Raw genomic sequence first — 22,342 nt, forward strand, 5'->3', positions numbered from 1 at the left:
TGCCCGCCAGTGGAGCGGTCCTGAGACGTTAGCAGTGGGGTTTTATTTTTGGGACGGCCCTTAAGTAGGTCAGCGCGGAGTCTGTGACAGTGCTGTGGCAGTGAGTGTAAACAACGGCGCATGATGTTGTTTTTCTCAGCCTGCCCTGGCACCGAGAGCCACCGGGCGGCCTGCCTCGACCCTCAACCCTCAAAACTCCCCCTATTCCCTTCCATCTCCAGCCCAGGAGGCTCCTAAAACGCTACTGCAGGACACTGACCTCTGCTCTTTCCGAATGCGCGGCTATTTCAGGACAATCTTCTCTATTACTTCTGGTCATGGGCCTGCCTATGTTGTATAACTCTGAAAAACTCATGACTCTGTATGACTCGGCATAGCTTTTATGTTTGGATTTAATATAGAATATAGGGATTTAAAAAAATAATAATAATCAGAGTACACCCCTCTCATTTCTGCGGATATTTACGTATAACTTTTCTATGGTACAACACTGACAAAATGACACTTTAACACAAAGAAAAGTAGGCTGTGTGCAGCTTATATATATATATATATATTATTGAGTTATTTTGAGGGTAGAATAAATTTACACTGTATATAGTGTATTTAGTACAGTATATCTTTTCATGGGACAACACTGACAAAATGACACTTTGACACAATGAAAAAAGTAAGACTTCTGAGAGTTCTTTGCCATGAGGTGCCATGTTGGAACTTTCAGTGACCAGTATGAGAGAATGTGATGTCACATGTCACATTTTGGAGGGAAAATGACAAGCAGTGCTGAATTTAGGGGGGTGTAGTCTTTTAAGGGTATACTCTGTATCACTCTATACTGTTTTTTATTAATGGCTGTTTAACCTCCTGAGACCCGGACTTGCTTGGTGTGCATATTTTTACCATGTTTCTATCTGGACTGGCTGTAGAAACTTTTGAGTGGGATTCCTGCCATCTGGTTTTCAATCAATTGAGTGTAATGTTGTCATGTGACCACTAGATGATACAGTCAGTGTCTCAATAGGAAGCCAATGTCTTAACGTTTCAAGAAATTAAGTATCATGGTGGAGAGAAGCAGAAATGTAATGTCCACATATGAGGACACAGGGTCTCAAGATGATATATACAGACTACACCCTAATTCAGTACTGCTTGTCATTTTCCCTCCAAAATGTGACATGTGACTCGTGACATCACATCCTCTCATACTGGTCACTGAAAGTTCCAACATGGCACCTCATGGCAAAGAACTCTCAGAAGTCTCTGAGCAAAGTCTTGAATATCCTCCAGCTCCGTGATGATCGTCATGGAGGAGTGGAAAAGCATCACGTTGGCAACCTGTTAAGCTGTGGTAAACTCTATACCCAGGAGAGTTTAGGAAATTCTAGAAAATATTTTAATGGTGGCCACACAAAATATCGAACAAACATATTTGAACTTCAGGATCTTGGTTTAGACATTAATGGCTGTATATTGAGTTATTTTGAGGGAAGAATAGATTTACACTGTTATATTATATAAGCTAATCTGCGCACAGTCTACTTTTTATGGTGTTAAAGTGTCATTTTGTCAGTGTTGTCCAATGAAAATATATAGTACTTAAATATCTGCAGAAATGTGAGGTGTATACTCATTTTAGGTCTAAAAAACGTGTTGACTGCGAGCAAAATAAAAAAATACATCCAACAGAGGGAAGGAAAAAAAGTTCAGCAGCCAAAATCACTCCCTTCCACCAGAACGTTTGTGGCTATGGCCCAGTATTAAACAAGTTCTCCGCAAGCATTTAAAAAAAAAAAAAAAACATTTGTGCCCTGCTGTACCCTTCACTGGATGTGCTGCCAAGTTGAAACAGAGAGCTGGATGTTTACAAGTTTAGGGAGAGGAGGTAGAAACTTCTGGGCATCGTTAACACCAGCCCAATGTCCACACGCATTAACTATTGATACAGTATGTGCCACACAGAGTTACAGTTACATGCCAAAGTTTTAGAAGGGGTTATCGTCTTTCTCCCCGCCGAGCGCAGGCGACGGATATCGCGCCCTGATCTCACTGTACAGGAACAGACAAAAGTAAAACAAAAGAAAGCCAAAAAAAAAAAGACAGGTATTCCTTGCACAGTTGAATAGAAGAGAAGACATTTCGAGCAAAAATAACCACTTTTAACTCAGCAGAATTTGTGGTATTGCATCATTGCTTTGGTTGCATTTTATTGCATTTTTTGGCTTTTGATGCAAATACCTTTTAATTTTTGCGCCGGATTATAAGGTGGCCTTTCAATAAACGTCTATTTTCTTGTCCGGATTATAAGGCGCACTATGCAACACTAGTAAGGAACAGGGGTTCCTGTCGCCATGTTTTCCTTCTAATTCAGCTAAGCTAAGTTAAGAAAAAACAAATATTTCAAAGTCAAAGGAGCACTGTGTAGATGTTAGCTAATGCTGCTCCAGAAGTGCTAGCCAGAGTTAGCAGCAGGCCACAGGCCGATAATTCTCATCTCTGGACGGCAAAGAGTTAGCACTTAGCGTGATTAGCGGCTAATGCTAATGCTGTGTGAGAACTAAACCGTAACTCCTGTACAATGTGACGGATATCGCGCCCTGATCTCACTGTACAGCAACAGACAAAAGTAAAACAAAACAAAGCAAAAAAAAAAAAAAAAAAGACAGGTATTCCTTGCATAGTTAAACAGAAGAGACGACATTTTGAGCAACAAGAACCACTTTTACCTCAGCAGAATTTGTGGTATTTCATAACTGATTTTGTTATTTTTGGCTTTTGATGTAAATACCTTTTAATTTTTGCGCCGGATTATAAGGCGCCCTTTCAATAAACGTCTATTTTCTTGTCAATTTTCATACATAAGGCGTACCGGATTATAAGGCGCACTATGCAACACTAGTAAGGAAACAGGGGTTCCTGTCGCCATGTTTTCCTTCTAATTCAGCAGGTCTCGCCGTTGGGTGGTGAGACCTGTAAAGCTAAGCTAAATTAAGTAAAAAAAAACAATATTTCAAAGTCAAAGGAGCACTGTGTAAATGTTAGCTAATGCTGCTCCAGAAGTGCTAGCTCATATCTGGACGGCAAAGAATTAGCATTTAGCGTGATTAGCGGCTAATGCTAATGCTGTGTGAGAGAACTAAACTGAAACTCCTGTACAATGTGACGGATATCGCGCCCTGACCTCACTGTACAGGAACAGACAAAAGTAAAACAAAACAAAGCAAAAAAAAAAAAAAGACAGTTATTGTGTGGACCATCCCACTACAAAATCACAAAATTAAACCCCTTCTAATGAGTTAATAAGCTGCCTGCCACCAAGATGATTAGCTCTTCAAAATCGTGCTCGTAGAAAAAAGGTGGCAGCTTGCTTTAATTAGGACTCAACCTTTATATAGCTTCAACATGTGGATCATTAGCCCCATTCAACACTTTTATGCCCAGAGAGCATATTAATTAGCGCAGTCTGGAATACCTGCGACGGCTCTCGTTCTACTGTCTGCACTCTCTCCTGCGGGACAGACGAGTGAGTGAGAGAGTGAGAGAGGGAGTGAATGAGTGAAAGATAGAGAGAGATGGAGAGATGGAGTGTATAACAGATCACAGAGCACAGATAGCTGGAGGTCAGTCCTTAAGGGTTCAAAGGCTACTGTTACAGTCACTATTTCTCTCTTTCTCTGTGCGTGAGTGTGTGTGTGTATTTGTGTGTGTGTGTATTTGTGTGTGGGTGTGTTTGTGTTCCTCTCTGCCCCCCCCCCCTTTAAGAGTGAGGGCAAAGTTGAGAACATGTTTACACGGAAGGTACACAACGTGATATGCTGTTTATTCACTTATGATCTGATAATAAATCACTAAAAGTCAGTGACTCAGCCTCGCGGAGTAACAGCTCATGTACACACCGTGTTCTCTTCAGACTTTGAATAGTCTAAACAGAGAATCACGTTAAAATGATTTATCACTCGCTTCAGATCAGCAGTCGATCAGTCGAGACATGTCCGGAGCCTGGAGTTCGCTTCTTTAATTCTTTAAAGCAGTTGATGCTAAGCTAACGCTGCTAAACAAACACTGTAGTTCACTATTGCAAATCTCGGCTAAATATATGTATAAACATGCCCAGAAACAAAGTCGCTGAACCTGTCATTCAAAATGTATTTCCTTGTGCATTTGTTTCACAATATGAGACAAGGGAACACGGTTTGGTAACATCTTAATGCACAGTTAAATGGAAGAGAAGACATTTTGAGCAACCAGAACCACTTTTAGCTCAGCAGAATCTGTGGTGTTGCATCACTGCTTTTGTTATTTTTGTTGTTTTTTTTTCTTTTGAAGCAAAAACCTTATTTTTTGCACTATAAGGCACACCGGATTATAAGGCACATTATGCGACACTAGTAAGAAACAGGGGTATCGCCATGTTTTCCTTGTAATTCAACACGTTTTGCCGCTGGGTGGTAAGACCTGTAAAGCTAAGCTAAGTTAAATAAAAAACAAAATGTTAAGTGAAATGAGCACAGAATGTTAATCTACACAGATTTCTCTTCTGAAAACTGTTTATTTGGCTGAGTAAAGTGCTTCCGTTTATTTTCAGCAAGCCTAGATTTGCAGATTTACACTAAGGCTAGCTGCGGTTAGCGGCTAATGCTCCCCAACAGCACTATACTGTGGAGGGCGGGCGATATTACGTAGCAGTTCGTCCCACGTAGCTTGTTTTAACATGGTAAATGCGCAGACTACAGACTGATATACTTGACTCTAGAAGGTCAAAAAGCTAGCGCTTAGCTTGGTTAGCAGATAATGCTAATGCAGCTCCAGGAGTGCTAGCCAGAGTTAGCAGCAGGCTACAGGCCAATAATACTCACCTCTGAATAATGGCTAGCAGCTAATGCTAATACTCCTGTATAACTCTGTACTTCAGTGGAGTGGCTTTACTGCTCCTTAATACCTGACTGGTAAAATTCATACATAAGGAGCACCGGATTATAAGGTTTGATGTTGATTTTTGGGAGAATAAAAGTATTTTAAGTGTGCCTTATAGTGCCAAAAATACAGTACTCGTTGTACTCGGTGTCCACACTTGCGCCACGTTACCTTTTTAGGAATAGTCCGTGAGTTATTTTAGAAATAAAATGAAAGTTGGCCCGCTATTAAGCAGGTTTTTATAATGTGAGATTTAAAGTTTGAACACTTTGAATCTCTTTATTATGCCTATATTACTGATTGTTCCTGAGCTTTTGGGAGAACATGGCAGCTTCAAAGAAACCGAAAATAGCGAATGGGAAAATGACTATTTTTTAACTGAGTTTAGAGGGAAGTGTGTGTGTGTTTAATTTGTCAGGAATCAGTTGCCGTAATAAAGGAGTATAATAATATTAAGAGACATTTTGAAATTGCTGTTTGTATTTATTGTAATGCTGTAATGTGTTTTACTGAGCTAATAAACACTTACTGCACAGATAAGAAGCTTTTTCCTTTACTGAAATTCCCACAGGTGCCTAAAACATTTGAGAAATGATGTACATTTCTCCTTCTGGCCCCCAACAAGAAAAGTTTGGACATCCCTGGTCTAATTTTAAGGCCTTAAAACTACAGTACCTAGTAGTGCTCTCATCATAAATACCCTGATCGATCGTGTTAAGAGTAAAAGCGCAGCAGTGCTGTATCAGCTGCGGTGTGAATGATCATGCCGGAGACGTGGTGACTCAGAGGTGTGGGTAACTGAGGCGACATGTGCTCTCACGCACGCGACCTCTGCGCATGCCACATCCTGACACTCAGTGATGGAGTGCTGAAATACAGTCCTGCCGCGGCCCGCGAGGCATTGCCCCACAGCGCACTGCCCTGCCCTCTGCCAGCTCTCCGCCCGCTGAAATCTTAGAGCCCTCTCTTCCTCGTGCTCTGCTGAATTATACAGCACCATCGCCACAGCACTGTAAACATCCGCACCCATAAAACAGCGCCGCGGCTCAGGGCTCAGAGCTCCAGTGTCCGCTGTGAGATTCCGTCCCTCGGTGCGACGGGCCGTGTGACGCTGCGGGAAACTGAGGGCTGTAAAAGTGCGATCGGAAAACAAGTGGGCGGGGCTAAGCCTGGGCGTGGTGGAGGAAGAAGAAGCATCCTACCTGTGTGTGTCATCCGATGGGCTTCAAGAGCGTCCTCTTTGGAGAACTGGGCTCCACACTGATCACACACCAGTGCTTTTGGTCCAGCTGTAACACAGATAATGAGGAGGTGGTGGTTAGAGGAGCTTTAAAAACTTCAGAACTTCAGTTTTCATATTTATATGTTGGGTCCAGTGATGGGAATAACGGCGTTCAAATAAAAAGGGTTACTAACGCCATTTCTTTTTTCAATAAGGAGTAATCTAACTAATTACTCTGACTATCACTATAACGCCGTTACCATTTCTGACACCCCGTTACTGCACGTTGACGTTACTTATGAAGTTTTTTTTAAACTTCGCGCATACAGACAAAGGTGCAAGTGTGTGTGTGTGTGTGCGTTGTGGGTGTGAGTCACAAGGGAGGGGAGGATGAGATAAACGCCTAAGCAATGATTGGCTAAGGTATAGTAAGATTACGTCTTCAGACAATCAGAGAAAATAGGTGGGCGAGTGAGGAGGACTCCAGTGGCAAAACAGCCTTTTCCAGATGGAAATACCAACACTATTTCACACTCACTGAGGTCAAAGGTTATGCAGGTACTTGTCTTTGCTGTCGTGCACTCTATTCATCTGGCTTATGAAACAAGAGAGAAGGTGGGGGCCGGGGAATGGGGAGGTTGGATGTTACGGGGGTGAGTAACACAAAAGTAACGCAATAGTTACTTTTACTGGTAACTAGTTACTTTTATAGTGTAGTAACTCAGTAACTCAGTTACTTTTTTTGGAGAAGTAACTAGTAACTATAGCTAATTATTTTTTTCAAAGTAACATGCCCAACACCGGTTGGGTCAGACGTATTTCACCTAATTAAAGTTATGATAAAATAATAAAAGCTAACACATGCTAGAGCATGTTATTGTATAAGTGCTGTTAACATGTCAATGGGGAGCTCAACACTTTTGGAGGAGAACACTAACTCTTGCATCCATAGCCTATGTTTAGAAGTGTGTGGTGCAGAAACTCGTCACAATATTGTTAAGACAATATAGTATTTGTGGGCGGTATCAGTTTAAACTAACATGTATTTGCTGGAATGTTTTCATAACATATACCATAAAACTACAAAAAAGAGTAAAAAGTATTTTTCTTCTCTGAAATGTAATTCAAAAAGAGCACATATCCTCCACAGTTATACTACTACTACCACCACTACTAATGCTTATGCACCGATATACTGATAATATTAACCCTTTCAGACCCTGCATTCATTACATAGGACATTATGTATGAATGATTCATATCATCATATCATGAACCAGCCAATGAAACAGTAGCTTAGCCCCACCAACACACTGGGAAACACATCACCTTAGACATAAGAGCATTGCAGCTCTTGAGCTAACGAGGCAAAGTACAAGCTCATTTTTACTATTTTTATGTGATTTAGAACACTTTGTCATCTTGTTAGTTTTACTGTTTAAGTAAATATCAAATATAAAATAAAAAAAAGTTAAAAGCAATTCAATATTTTATTTAATATAATAACATTTGTAAAATAGATTGTAGATAAGAATATTCAAGTCTTCTTTTGTATGCATTACAGACAGAAAGCAGCATTTTTTATTTGTATCACTCCATCACTGGGACATAATTCAGGTCTAAAAGGGTTAAAGTTATTTTCATACTCTTACTTTCAGTGAGAAATGTCATCTTGTTAATGAATGATATCATTGGTCAATCTAGGATGACACTGTTTTTACCACTTGCTGTTTACACTTGCCATTATTTTTATTTTTTATTTATTTTACCTTTATTTAACCAGGGTAGTCACATTGAGATTAAAAATCTATTTTACAAGTGAGCCCTGACCAAGACAGCAGCACAAAAAACACAAATCAACTAATCTACACCCTTATAACACACATACAAACAAAATACTTTAACAAGAACAAGCATATGCATAAAGATTTGAGACAGCTGATTTAAATTCCTTCAGTGAAATAAACTGATCTAATCTAAAATGTTTCTGAAGATCATTCCAGGTTGAAGGTGCATCATAACTGAAAGACTTCTTTCCAAATTCAGACCGAACAGCAGGAATATCCAGTGTTATATAATTACTAGAGCGTAAATTATACAAGGAACCATTTCTTATCAAAAATTCAGACAAATATGAGGGAAGCTGACCAATACACTTGCCATTACACTATTACTATTGCCTGACTCATATAAACCTAACATTTTCACCTGATCTGATTACCCATGAGTATCTAAACTTCAGATAATCAGATAATCTGCTAATTTTATACATGTAAAAGTAAAACTACCATTCCTAATGCACCTGCTTGTGCTGTTCTCTGAGCAGTGTTATGGATTATGATCTTAAACTAACTATTTATATAAAGGATCTTTATTACAATAGAAAGTGACACATTATCTACAAAAGAATATCGATAGACAAGCACTTGATCAATCTCAAAGTGCAGCGTGGTCGTTTATCTGTTTTAGAGCTTTTTAAATCGATTTGTTGATTCTGTGCAAAAGTTGGTCTCGACTGGTTGGATAATGATCAAAAAGGCTATTTCCCTTCGTTGCGTCAAAGAGCAGAAAAAAAAACACTAATTTTCATCCCAGCTCTCAAATAATTAAGAGTTATGCACACTGAGGAAGTTATGCCTGACCTGAAACATCTGGGTTGCCAATTGCGCTTCCAGCACATTAAATAAATAAAAAAGAAGAAGCTACACATCCTCATGCGGTCTCATGCGGTCTTATCACTCGTTTCCAATATTTAGGTGATCACCAATGTATATAGAGCCGCTCGAGATGTGTGTTTGTGTACCGGAGTCTTGACATCTTTCAGGAAAACATTTATGTAGCGCGGGTCAATACACTCTATATATACGCTCTCCAGCCTGCAGTTATAAAGATGATCTACTTCTGTAAATTTCTCACCCCCACCCAAAATCCTGTTCACTTCAAACCCCTGCCTTCATGCATTTACTGCATGTCAAGCAAGTGAAACATGAGATTATTTACCAAAATGTCAGCGCTGTCCTTTAAAGGTTTGGCTTCACTTCTCACAGAGGGAATTGTTTTTGATATAAAAAAATCCCCTTTATCCCCCCCTACACACACCAGCGGAGAGCCCTGACACAAAGTCTCTTGACAGAACCAGAGAAATGTTCTTCTATCAAACAATAGCTGCCAGCTCTCTCTCGCCGCGCCTTCATAAAAGTCCACAAACTAGTCAAAAACGAACAAACAGCCATACATCCTCCAGGATATGAAACCATGACTGCGTGTATCTCCACGCTGACTTTTGACAGGTTCGGCATGTCGTCCTCAAAGGCTAAAAACTTTACTTTTTTGCCGCTTTGCCGGGGAAAAGCGTACAGCAGTCGGCCCACTTGTGCTCCACCCACACATGTGCTCTTTCCTCGCAACTGTTTGCTAGCTTTGAAGGCTGCTGAATAAAAAAAAATCCCATTCAGCCTAATGAGACACTGAAATGTGTTATTGAAAATACAAACAACTGTGCAACTGTATAGCAAAATATACAAAAGGGTTTGATTCCAAAATACATTAAAAGCTATTTTTATTTATTTAAAGGACTTTTCATAATCCAAGCATATTTTATTATTTTATTCTCTGGAACATTCGTACATTAACCTGTCCCACAGTTTCCAAGATATCAACTCTTCGTCTAACAATTGTAGTTAAAACATTTGGTCTTATTGGGAATGGTGAAAAATTAAGAGTAAAATGAACATTGTTGTTTTTTTCTATAAACTACAGACAACTAAAGACAATTTCTCCCAAATTCCAAATAAAAACATTGTTTTTTAGAGCATTTATTTGCAGAAAATGAGAAATGGCTGAAATAACAAATGCAAAGAAAACAAGTTAATATTCATAAAGTTGTAAGAGTCCTGTTTTTTAATCACAGTTTCCATGCATCTTGGCATCATGTTCTCCTCCTCCACCAGTCTTACACACTGCTTTTGGATAACTTTATGCTGTTTTACACCTGGTGCAAATATTAAAGCAGTTCAGTTTGGTGGTTTGATGGCTTGTGATCATCCATCTTCCTCTTGATTATATTCCAGAGTTTTTTTTAATTTGGTAAAATCAAAGAAACTCATCATTTTTAAGTGGTCTTAAGCTGTATACTGCAAAATAAAACAACTATTGCAATGTCAGTGTTGTGTTTAATCATTCAAACTACCATAATAAATCTTGCACTGTGTGAGAGAATTCTTTAAGAGAATGTAAGGTCATCTGTTCGTGAGCTAAAATGAAAGTCAAGCCTAAACAGTTGGAAAGATAAAACATTTTTATTGTTAAGCGTGCAAAAGTCTGTTTGTTAAATGCAGTTTTTCTGTTGTGTAACTGTTGTGAGCTTAAGTTAGCATGACGGGCAATAGTTTCCTGTTAACTGGTGAACAGTAGTTAGGAAAAAAAGTATTTTTGGTGGTGCACGGGGCAAGATATTCTGTTTTGTGCTTTATCTTAAAATAAAAAGTTGTTACTCTTCACTCTAAGAAATATAAGTACAGATTTGTACTTAAAAGAGTACAAAGCTTGTCGCTGGGGCTGTACCTTATATTGAGGCACAAAAACGTACCTTTCAGTGAAAGTCCTTTTTTGTACCCATGGTTTTTGTGGCAGTAAAGATTATAAAGATTATAAACATTATCATCAACTAAATATGGCTCAAAAACTTGATGATACAAAATTGTCTGGCTTTCAAATAAAAAATGTGCAATTAAAATATATACTGTTCATTAGTACAGTGATGCAGAATACTGAATGTACCCTTTGGGTGGTTAAATGGTACAAATTTGTACTTATTGCTGTTAGAAATGACTTTGTACTTCAGAGGGAACAAATCTGACCCTGTAAAGACCAATATTGTACCTTTGAGGGTACAATTATAAAGAGTGTACCTTCGAGTACAAAAAAGTACTCATATCGTACCTCTGTTTTTTAGAGTGTTTAATGAAGGACACTGAGACGTTAGCAGATCTCACACCATGCAGATGAATCATATCATCTTAGAGTTGAACATTATGTTCTACGACTTCACCGCAGTTAAGCACACACATCTGGACACAGTGGACAGTCACACCTCTCAATCGAGACCACATGAGAGAGCTGGATTTAGGCCTGAACTGTGGTGAAAGAACTAGTGCGAGCGAGTCTAATAATGATGTGCATCATTCCCTCAACCCTGTGTCTGAAGCAGCGAGCTATTAATAGTGTCCCAACCACCTGTAGAGCTGGCCTAGTCTGCCACACAAACACTGAAGTAGGCCACGAAACGTCCTTAATTTAAGAAACCACTCTGAATGAACCACACCACAGTCTCCAACAAAAAAGAGAAAGTGCTTTTAATTGGGTTGTGAGGTTCTGGACCAAAACCATTTGCTGCTTTTGGAAGCTTTAGAAGATTTAGTAGAATCTTACACAGGCCAACCACAATGTCACGTATACCAATACATATACCAATTAATTCAGATTCAATCAATAATGGCATCCTTAGATAAACATGTGGCTGCAACTGCTGTTTTATGCAATATGTAGTAGGGATAAGCGATATGGCCATAAAAAAATATCACGATGCTATTTTCGCGATAACGATACTCTAACAAAATATCGCAACAAAATGAAAATTACGAAATTACATTACATATATTTTGTAACAGATGTCAATGATCCAGAATGTCATGATACCACTAATAATTATAATAATAATGCACTCCAAATATCTCCATATATCCAGGATTAAAGTAAAATAAATGATACTGGACAGATATAATCTCTAGCCTCTAGTCTCTAGTAGATATATAATAGGAAATGAGAACAGTGTGAATTGTTCTATTACTAAAAACAGTAAAAAAGTTGTACCCTGATATGATAATTAAGGGTGAGTGATATAGCACCATATTTCAGTATTAAAAAATGTTGGTCAATAATCTGATTTTTGCTTTTCAACCAGCCAATAATCTCACAGAATAAGTTGGATTGCATTAAACATCATGCAAAACCTTCCTTTTTACACATTGAGATGCAATAAATGGACATAAATCAGTTATTCAAAATAAGAAGATTATTTAAATACTTTAAAGTGTTCTATCGCCATTTGGCCTCTTGCTTATTTTCAGTATCTTAGCAAGTGTTTATGCATGTGCAGACTGAGAAATCGGAGAATACTCCGGTTAAGATTATACACTCACTGAGAAATATAATTACTGAGCTAAAATCCAGCTCTATTTATCTGATTTGTAGACCTTTAAGAAATTTAAGTTTAAGTTTAAGAAATTCTATAATCAAAAATATAAAATAATCAAAAATATCTTTAGTTTTGGATTTTAATTGGATTATACAGTGCATGTAATCACACTTAATTTCAATCAATCAATCAATCAAACTTTATTTATTTACCACTTTTCAGACAAATAAGATTGAATTTTAAGGTACTTCACAGGTGATTAAAGAAAATATAAAATAAAAAGAAGAGAAAAAATAATAGAATTAATCATTTCATATAAAATAGACAAAATAAAGCTAATTAAATGTTACAAAAACAAAGAGGTTTTCAGTTCAATATGTACTGAAAATAAAAGTGTGTAATTTCTATTTTTCATCCAGCAATTGCTTTTAGTATCTAGTATCACTACCACTACCACTGAAGTGCATCAACACAGCTTTAACCTCTTGAGACCTGTAATTATGTTCGATAAGGATTTTAAATTTCTCCTATTTCTCCCTATTTGGGATTATTACAGTTTAAACATAAAATCTTTTAGCCTGGCCCATGTTTCTGTCTGGACTGGCTGTAGAAACTTATGACTGGGATTCATGCATTCTTGTTTTTAGTCAATTGGTATGGGCAGTGTCTCTATATTAGAAAATTAAGATATATATATGTACATGAGGAGGTAGAGGATGTTTTAAGAGGTTAAACCTCCACTAATGCCTTTATTATTACTGTACCGCAACACAATCATGACATATATTAAGTATTAAGTACAGAAAGCAGGTAGAGCTGTCAGGTAGAGCTGCTCTCCTTGGGTTTGTGTCACTCTGCTCCTCCGCAGGTGAGCTTTAGCTGTTTTAGCATGTGAACAGTGAACCGCTCTGACCCAGCCTCCCCCTGCCTCCCCTCGACATGACTCTGCTTTACAGATACAGCACACGTAGCAGACAGACATCAGTCTGGGCTTTAAAGCAAGGCCTTCCCTCCACCGCCTGTCCTCCTCTGTCTCCCATCCAGCCTCAGAGCATCCCACCAGTTTTCAGTGAAGGGAAAAAAAAAGTCAATAAAATCTAAATCTATAATGACCCAAGGCTCGTCAAGTATCTATTTTCGCTCAGCTGCCTCTAAATGGCTTTATTATGAGTCATTAAAACGCCCACAAGCTCGAGGAAGCCAGCCAGCTAGCGCCTAAATTTAGCCTCTTCCCCACATACCCTTTTTCGTTTTTCTTCTCATTTTGTGCCGCTACCCCCAAAGCAAAGCACAGTCGCACATGTGCTTCCAGACACATGACAAACACTCACAAAAAAGAGAAAGACACAAAAACAAATATAAGAAACATTGCAGGAGTCCAGCACTTAGTGCAGTGCTTGGACCCCTAATCAACTATAGACCAGAGCTGCAAGAAGGTCTTTCACCTCGCCTGAATTTCCAATCAGAATGAATAGTTAATTAGAAACACTGACCACTAAGCAGTGTAACCAGACCTTCACTGAGTGACTAGCCGGAGTGACCAGCCTAGATTTGGGCCAGATCTGTCCAATAAAGGTGTAATTTAAGCCTTAAATTTAAGCCTTAAGCCTAAACGTCATGGTGCATCAGACTAGAATCATGTCACACAGAGGCATAAAGAATGCTGTGTGTGTGTGTGGTTTATTCTGCATTGAAAATAATGGTGATAATGCATGATTTCTGATTGCATGGCCAATTCCAGCCAGATGCTACAGGTCACGATCATTACCATCCATCGCGCTCGCTGTCCACTGTGGGTAGTAATGCCCACTTTATTTATGTAGGTTATGGTGCACATGTGACACTGTGGACCAAAGAATGCCAAATCCCCCTCTCATAATTCTCAATAATTCAATATACTGTACTTTCTGCACTATAAGGAGCACCAAATTATGAGATGCACTACCAATAATTGTCTATTTTCTGGTAAATTTTCATACATATGGTGCATTATGTGATACTAGTAAGGAAAAGGGGTGTTGCCATGTTTCCCTTCTAATTCAACAGGTCTCGCCACTGGTGGTGAGACCTGTAAAGCTAGGCTAAGCTATGCTAAGTAATCAAAACTGGAATTCTTAAAAAAACATTTTCTTTTAAAGTCAAACGAGCGCTGGATGTTAATCTACACAGATTTCTCTCCTGAAAAACAGTTTGTTCGGGTGAGTAAAGTGCTTTTGTTTATTTACAGTAAGCTTAGATCTGTAGATTTCTTCTATTGCTGCCCAACAGCGCTACTCTGAGGAACCCTGAGTGTTCAGGTAAACCAGGTTGATATTAGCTAGCAGTTTGTTTCACATAGCTTGTTTTAATATGGTAAACACGCACACTACAATCTGATATACTTACCTCTGTACAGGAAAATGAAAGAGTTAGAGCTTAGCATGGTTAGTGAGTAATGCTAATGCTGCTCCAGCAGTGCTAGCCGGGGTTAGCAGCAGGCTACAGGCCGATAATACTCATCTATAAACGTTGAAAGAGCTAATGCTCATTCATACATAAGGAGCACTGACGATTTTTGGTAAAATGAACGGATTTTAAGTGCTCCTTATAGTGCAATCCAATTAGTTAACACTTTATTACATCATTATTAATTCAAATAATTTGACCAGGTGTAAAACAGGCTGTTTGTAAATATAAAAAAAAATCATTTTTACCAGGGGTGACCAAACTACTGTACACAACTGTTCTATATCAACATGTTCTTTAATAATTGCAGTAGAAAGGACACGGCTCAGTGCAGCTGCGAAGAGATCAGAGTAAATTACTGGTTCAGAGTGGATTTTAACAACAGCACTGATGCAGACGTACACTCTAGTACACACACACACACACACAAATCTGAACACAAACCCACTCACTCCAACGTCCCATATGTTAAAAGTAGCAGTGTCCGTACCCGTGTGTGTGTGTGTGTGTGTGTGTGTGTTTGCGTGATGTGTCCTGTCCTAACATGGCTGGCTTCACTCATCTGCATCCTCATACCCCCCCACACTCCCCCATCCCCAAGACACTCGCAGCTCACTGCACTCTGAAGTAATGAAGCAAGTCCAAAATTCAATAGCCTTCTGTTCTGCTTTAGAAGGCACACAGTGTACTGTACTGAACTGCCCACCAAGAACGTTTCCCTCCAAAAACAGCTCTGCACACAGTCACCTTCCATCAAAACACTCTGACGCCATACAGAAATAAGTGGCCGGCACACGCTAAATACCAAATCAGCCCGCTGGAGAAGAGGGATCCTGCTACTTGGCAACCGCTCAGATCCGAAGCCACCAAATCCAGCGGCGGGGTCAACAACATCGCAACTGTTTCTGTTCTATAAAGGTGGGATTAGATTTTGGTTAAGAACTGAGAGCAGAGGATTAAATTCAATTATCATAAATTGTCGTTTTACCACAATGGAAATGGGATAATACCACTTATCTTGGAACTGGCAGGAGCAGAGATGAGCTGCGAGGCCTGTTGGGAATTAGTAGCTGCTTTGAGCCAACACAAAAGCCACACTGAAACAATCAAACTCTTTTATATACATTTATTAATACAACTACTGAACACTTCAGTGAATATTAATGGCAGTGTGCTAATGCCTTGTATGACAAAAAAAAGAAGCAACTCAATGCTAGCAGGCCTTTAACTTCTTCTATTGCTGTCGATAACAAAGACATGATGCAATATTATACATAATGAATTACTGCTCTGTTGTACAGCAGCATGTTCTTACTTGTTGATGATGGCAACACAAAAACATTTATAGATAAAATGTAGCAATAATTGGGATTAAAGAAAATATTACATTTACTGTATTTCTGTATTTCAGTTCACACTGAAAACCAACCAAGACGATTTTGGGCTCAGGTTTTTTGAAAAGGGTTTATACTTATAAAACTTAGACTAATAAGACTAATAAGACTTAGACTAAGGTTTTCTACCTTTTCCCTTACACACTAAGAAAAATAAGTACAGATTTGTACTTAAAAGAGGAGCTGTACCTTATATTGAGGGACAAAAAAAGTACCTTTTAGTGAAAGTCCTTTTTTGTACCCATGGTTTTTGTGCCAGTAAAGATTATAATTAATCATGATTAATGTCAACTGAATATGGCTCAAAAACTTGATGATTCAAAATTGTCTGTCAAATAAAAAATGTTCAATTAAAATCTATATTGTTTATTAGTACAGTGATACAGAATACAGAATGTACCCTTTGACTGGTTAAATGGTACACATTTGTACTTATTGCTGTTGGGAATGACTTTGTACTTCAGAGGGAACAAATCTGACCCTGTAAAGACCAATATTGTACCTTTGAGTACAGAAAAGTACTCATATCGTACCTCTGTTTTTTTAGAGTGTAGGAAAACACAACCAAGACACATTTACAACAGATAGTAGAAATCTGATCACTTAAACCACCTCAGGACAAATTTGTCTTTGAGACAAACCTGCTCAACAACCAAAGCTGCTACCAGTACAACCACTAAAACACCACTTATACAAGCAAATTTGCATATTCGTTCCCAGACAGCAATCACATTTCAATCTAACTAACTGGAGACACATTTGACTAACAAATATAGCTTAAAAAACAGGTTCCTATCCAGACAAAAAAGTCAAATTAAGTGACCAGTTGTAAACAAGGATTATTAATTTACTGTTTTGACAATACACAATTTAAGGTATAAATGATAACTGGCAACAGGCTATTATATTTCTTTTTACTAAATATGTGAATCTGTGTTAAATACACTGCCTGGCCAAAAAAAAGGGTCACACACTCTAATATTGGGTTGAACCGCCTTTAGCTTTGATTGCAGCACAGTGTATTCACTGTGGCATTGTTTCAATAAGCTTCTGCAATTTTACAAGATTTATTTCAATCCAGTGTTGCATTAATTAATGTTTCACCAAGATCTTGCAGCAGCATTGATGATGGTAGAGTCTGACCACTGCACAAAGCAGCTCTTCTCCATCCAGCACATCCCAAAGATTCTCAATGAGGTTAAGATCTGGACTCTGTGGTGAACTCTCTCAATCCTTTCATAATTCCAGCCCCATGAATCCTGATATTGTTATCTTGGAATATAAAGAAAAATAAATCCATTGATGGAATAACCTGGTCTATATTCAGTATATTCAGGTAGAGTCAGCTGACCTCATTCTTTCAGCACATACTGTTGCTGAAGCCAAACCTGCTGACCAACTGCAGCATCAACTTTACTTACTAAAATTACGTGCTTACTTTTTTTTTTGGCCAGACAGTGTATTAAAATGTAATATTAGCCAGGGTGATATTAGCTAGCGTAGTTTGACTTGACTATAGGCATGACTATAGACCGTCTCTGAACAGTGAAAGAGCTAGAGCTTAGCGCAGTAAGCGGCTAATGCTAACAATGCTCCAGCAGTGCTAGCCGGGGTTAGCAGCAGGCTACAGGCTGATAATACTCACCTCTGAACGGCGAAAGAGCTAGCGTTTAGTGCGGTTTGCAGCTAATGCTAATACTAATACTGCTTCAGCCTTGGTGCTGGAGAATTTTCACTGAAACTCCTGTATAACGCTGTACTTCAGCTACTGGTAGACTAGTAGAATTCATACATAAGGAGCAGCAGATTATGATTTTTTAAGTATTTTAGTATTTTAAGTGCGCCTTCTTATGCAAAGTGTATTAATGAATATAATATCATTTGCTTTTTCTTATCAGGCAGCACATCAACATGTATCAGCAGACTGAAGCACCTGGTGAAAGATGAAAGATGTGTTACGCTCTCAGACAGAGGCTGGCATGGGGCACACACTGACACACCCTTTAACATTCCTATTTAACAGTCTGAACACGCATATATACACTCACACACACACAGATACAGAAACACACACACACATATACACACAGAGATCCATCACATCCTGTTGTAACAGCCAGAACACTCAAGCGACCCCTCCGTCATCTAGTCATCTTGTGGAGGGATTCTCAGCAGGCCTGCTGTCCCTCTTTCCGTCTTAATTTCCCCACACACACACACACAACACAGGCACACACACAGTTTCTGTTTTTGTTTTGTTTATCCGGGCCTCCTTCCCTCCTCCCCGCCTCCGCCCCGGTGCTTACGCCGTTTTCGGAGAGCGAGCAGTGGCTTGGAGTGCGCTCAAGTTTGATTAATTTTGGGATTTGGGTACAGTATGTTCCTGGACACACATCTGCGAGCGATCATAAATGCTCCGGAATGCTGGCAGAACATCCAGACCTGCAGGCAGCTGATGATGTCATCAGAGCGAGGGAAGAGCTGGCGCGCCGCCAACCATCTCAAACACTGCTCTCTCAGACGGCCAGACGCACAGAGAGCGAGGGAGAGAGCGAAAGGAGGAAAACAGAGAGAGAGGGAGGGAGAGAGACTGGGGGAAAGACTTAGAAATGAAAAGGAAAAAGAAAAGAAGAAGAAGCATTGTGTGTCTAGGCATTCCGAGCCCAAATGCTTCACATATTTACGATTCTTCTTTCTCTCTCTCTCTCTCTCTCTTTTTTTTTTTTTTACGTTTGCATGCTGCGCGAGAGAACAGGTGCAGCAGAGGGAGGGATTAAAACGTGGAAATAAATCTAATTGGAAAATAAATCTTGGTTGTTTCTGAGCCATATGAATATGATGATGATGGTGATGATGATGATGCTGATTCTGATTCTGAGCGAAACGATCAAAAAACGATCTGTGACGCCTTTTTAAAAGAGCCTGAGCTTAATCACAGTAAGCGGCTAATGCTAACAATGCTCCAACTGTGCAAGCTAATACTAATACTAATACTGCTTCAGCCTTGGTGCTGGAGAAACTTCACTGAAACTCCTGTATAACGCTGCACTACAGCTACTGGTAGACTGGTAGCATTCATACATAAGGAACACCATATTATAATTTTGGGGAAAATTATATTTTATATAAGTGCGCTTATAGTGCAAAGTGTATTAAAATATATATATTATGATGAGCTAATCTAATCTTTAAATCATTAATTCATAGAAAATCAGTAGTACCTATCAGTAGGTAAAAAAAAAAAAAACTAAATCAACATGCACATATCAACATATCAACGTAAGAAAGAAAGATCTGAAGCTGCTCTGCTCCTGTAAAAAGAAAAAAGAAGAGAGAAGAGGAAGTCGAAAAATAAAATAAAAGATTTTATAAAGATTCTTATAAAATTAATAACTGGAAAGAACAGACTGAAAGAGAGATAAAGAAGTAAAGATAGAAAGAGAAAGAAAAAGTTATGTTCATTTGGAGCGAAGAGCCATCAGAGCTTCACTGCAGCCCTAACTTAATAAAGTCAAGTGAGGTGTGCAACCCGGCCCCTCTAGAGAATAGGCTACAGACTTTATCAGACAACTGCAGCCACACACACACACACACACACACACACACACACACACACACACACACACTCTCACACACACAGACACCTCCTGACTGCCAGTTTGAATGCTCTTCTACTTCACTTGCCATGAGACAGATCTCAGAGAATGGCCATCTAACTCCAAACCCCACACTCAGTTACCATCAATCCCCCCATTCACAGTTAGCATCAAACCCTGCATTCAGTGCACGTAAAATCATGCAATCAATTAGCATCAAACCCCACACTCAGTTACTGTGTGTCAGGTCTTTAGTCTGTCTGCTTCTTATGTCTGTGTTATTCTCAGGTCTGTGTTTCATTCCCAGTGTTTTTCCACTCACCTGTGTTCATTCGTAGCTCCGCCCCTTCGTCCCAGGTGTTTCCTGTTCCCTGTGTGTGTGCACCTCTATTTAAGGTCCGTGTTCCATTTCCCCGGTGTCGATCCTTGTATGTTTATCATCTGTCAGTGCTCTATGTGTTCCCCAGTTTCCTCAGTCCTGTTTTCAGTTTATTCCCGGTGTATTTTGTATTTGTTTTCTTTAATAAATCCCTTTTTTGTTTGCATTTGCGTCCGCCTCCGCGTCCTCCCTGCACCCGCACCTGACACTGTGGCAATTAGCATCAAACCCCACACTCAGTTACCATCAATCCCCCCATTCACAGTTAACACCAAACCCTGCATCCAGTTACCATAAAACCCTGCAATCGATTAGCATCAAACCCCACACTCAATTACTGTGGCAATTAGCATCAAACCCCACACTCAATTTCCATCAATCCCTATTCATTGTTAGCATCAAGCCTTGCATTCAGTTAACATTAAACCATGCAATCAATTAGCCTTGAATGCCACTCTCATTTCTCACTAAAAGCCATACACATTTAGCAATAAACCCCTCACAATAAATTAGGTTCAAACCCCATACTATGTTAGTATCAAACCCCACACACGTAGTTATTCATAGACCCCTCACAATAGGTTAGGTTCAAACCCCATACTATGTCAGTATCAAACCCCTCACAATAAGCTAGATTCAAACCCCACATTATGTTAGTATCAAACCCCTCACAAAAAAATGGTTCAAACCCCACATTATGCTGGTATCAAACCCCTCACAATAAGTTAGGTTCAAACCCCACATTATGTTAGTATCAAACCCCTCACAATAAGCTAGATTCAAACCCCACATTATGTTAGTATCAAACCCCTCACAAAAAAATGGTTCAAACCCCACATTATGCTGGTATCAAACCCCTCACAATAAGTTAGGTTCAAACCCCACATTATGTTAGTATCAAACCCCTCACAATAAGCTAGGTTCAAACCCCACATTATGTTAGTATCAAACCCCTCACAATAAGCTAGGTTCAAACTCCACATTATGTTAGTATCAAACCCCTCATAATACGTTAGGTTCCAACCCCACACTATGTCAGTATCAAACACTTCACAATGAGTTAGCATCAGACCACCCACAATAAGTTAGGTTCAAAGCCCTCACATTAAGTTAGGTTTAAACATCACATTATGTTAGTATCAAACCCCTTACAATGAATTAGGTTCAAACGTCACACACTGAATTAGCATCAAACCCCCTCACAAGAAATTAGCATCAAACCCCTCACAATAAGTTAGGTTTAAACCCCACACTATAATAGCATCAAATACCACACACTGAGTTAGCAACAGACCCCTCACAATAAGTTTAATAATAAGGTTAAAACCCCACTTTATCTTAGTATTAACACCCTCACAATAAGTTAGGGTCAAACCCCATAGTATGTCAGTATCAAACCCCACACACTCAGTTAGTATCAGACCACCCACATTAAGTTAGGTTGAACCCCACACACTGAGTTAGCATCCAATCCTTCACAATAAGTTAGGTTTAAACCCCACACACTAAATTAGCATCAAATCCAACATTTAGTTTCTTTTAAACTCCACGCTTAGTTAGCATTAAACCCCTCACGATAAGTTTGGTTTAAAACCCACACACTTGAGTTAGCATCAAACCCCACACTAAGCATTAAACCCCTTAAACAGAATTAGCATCAAACCCCACACCATGTTAGTATCAAAGCCCTCACACTGAATTGGCACTGAACCCCACATTGTTTTATCATTAAACCCTACACTCAGTTAGTATTAAACTGCACATGCATTAAAATTACTGCACATTAAACTTTTCAGTGTGCAGCATTAGCATTAGCTCCGGCCTGTCCCACGGCACAATAACACGGCTGCAGGACTGCGGAAGACGGAGAAAGAAGGAGGCTTGGCAAGTGGAAAGGAAAGAGAAAAATAAAGCTATTTCTCAATCTAATTCCTGCCTGCAGGATTGTGCAATAAGGCCCTTCACAGAGACAAACCGATGAGAAAATATGTCTCACTGGAAGCTTTCCTCACCAAACAATTACATAACCTTTTACACATGAATACACAAGAAGAGAGCTTTTTTAACCATTAGAAGTTATAATTATCACCAGCAACAACAATAACACTGTGTGGTCTGTTGTGGTATTTTGAAAGAAGCAGAAGGAACTATATTTAAACTTTTTTTTAATGAATACAATATTTGATAAGAAGGTAATTG

At 39.1% G+C, this 22,342-nt stretch overlaps 1 protein-coding gene and 1 long non-coding RNA gene across 2 annotated transcripts in view; both read right to left on the reverse strand.

The window, feature by feature from the left end:
* LOC125782549 (uncharacterized) overlaps positions 1-22,342 on the reverse strand; it is a 207,295-nt gene that overhangs the window by 146,164 nt on the left and 38,789 nt on the right. The gene's annotated exons all lie outside the window — the stretch shown is intronic.
* The window catches only part of zbtb16b (zinc finger and BTB domain containing 16b), a 94,363-nt gene that overhangs the window by 38,081 nt on the left and 33,940 nt on the right, over positions 1-22,342 (reverse strand). The window contains exon 4 of the mRNA XM_007231435.4: positions 6,114-6,200. Coding sequence (XP_007231497.3) covers positions 6,114-6,200 — 87 coding nt within the window. The remainder of the gene's footprint in view (positions 1-6,113; positions 6,201-22,342) is intronic.

Source organism: Astyanax mexicanus, chromosome 18 (genome assembly GCF_023375975.1).
Source record: "Astyanax mexicanus isolate ESR-SI-001 chromosome 18, AstMex3_surface, whole genome shotgun sequence".
Lineage (NCBI taxonomy): Eukaryota > Metazoa > Chordata > Actinopteri > Characiformes > Acestrorhamphidae > Astyanax > Astyanax mexicanus.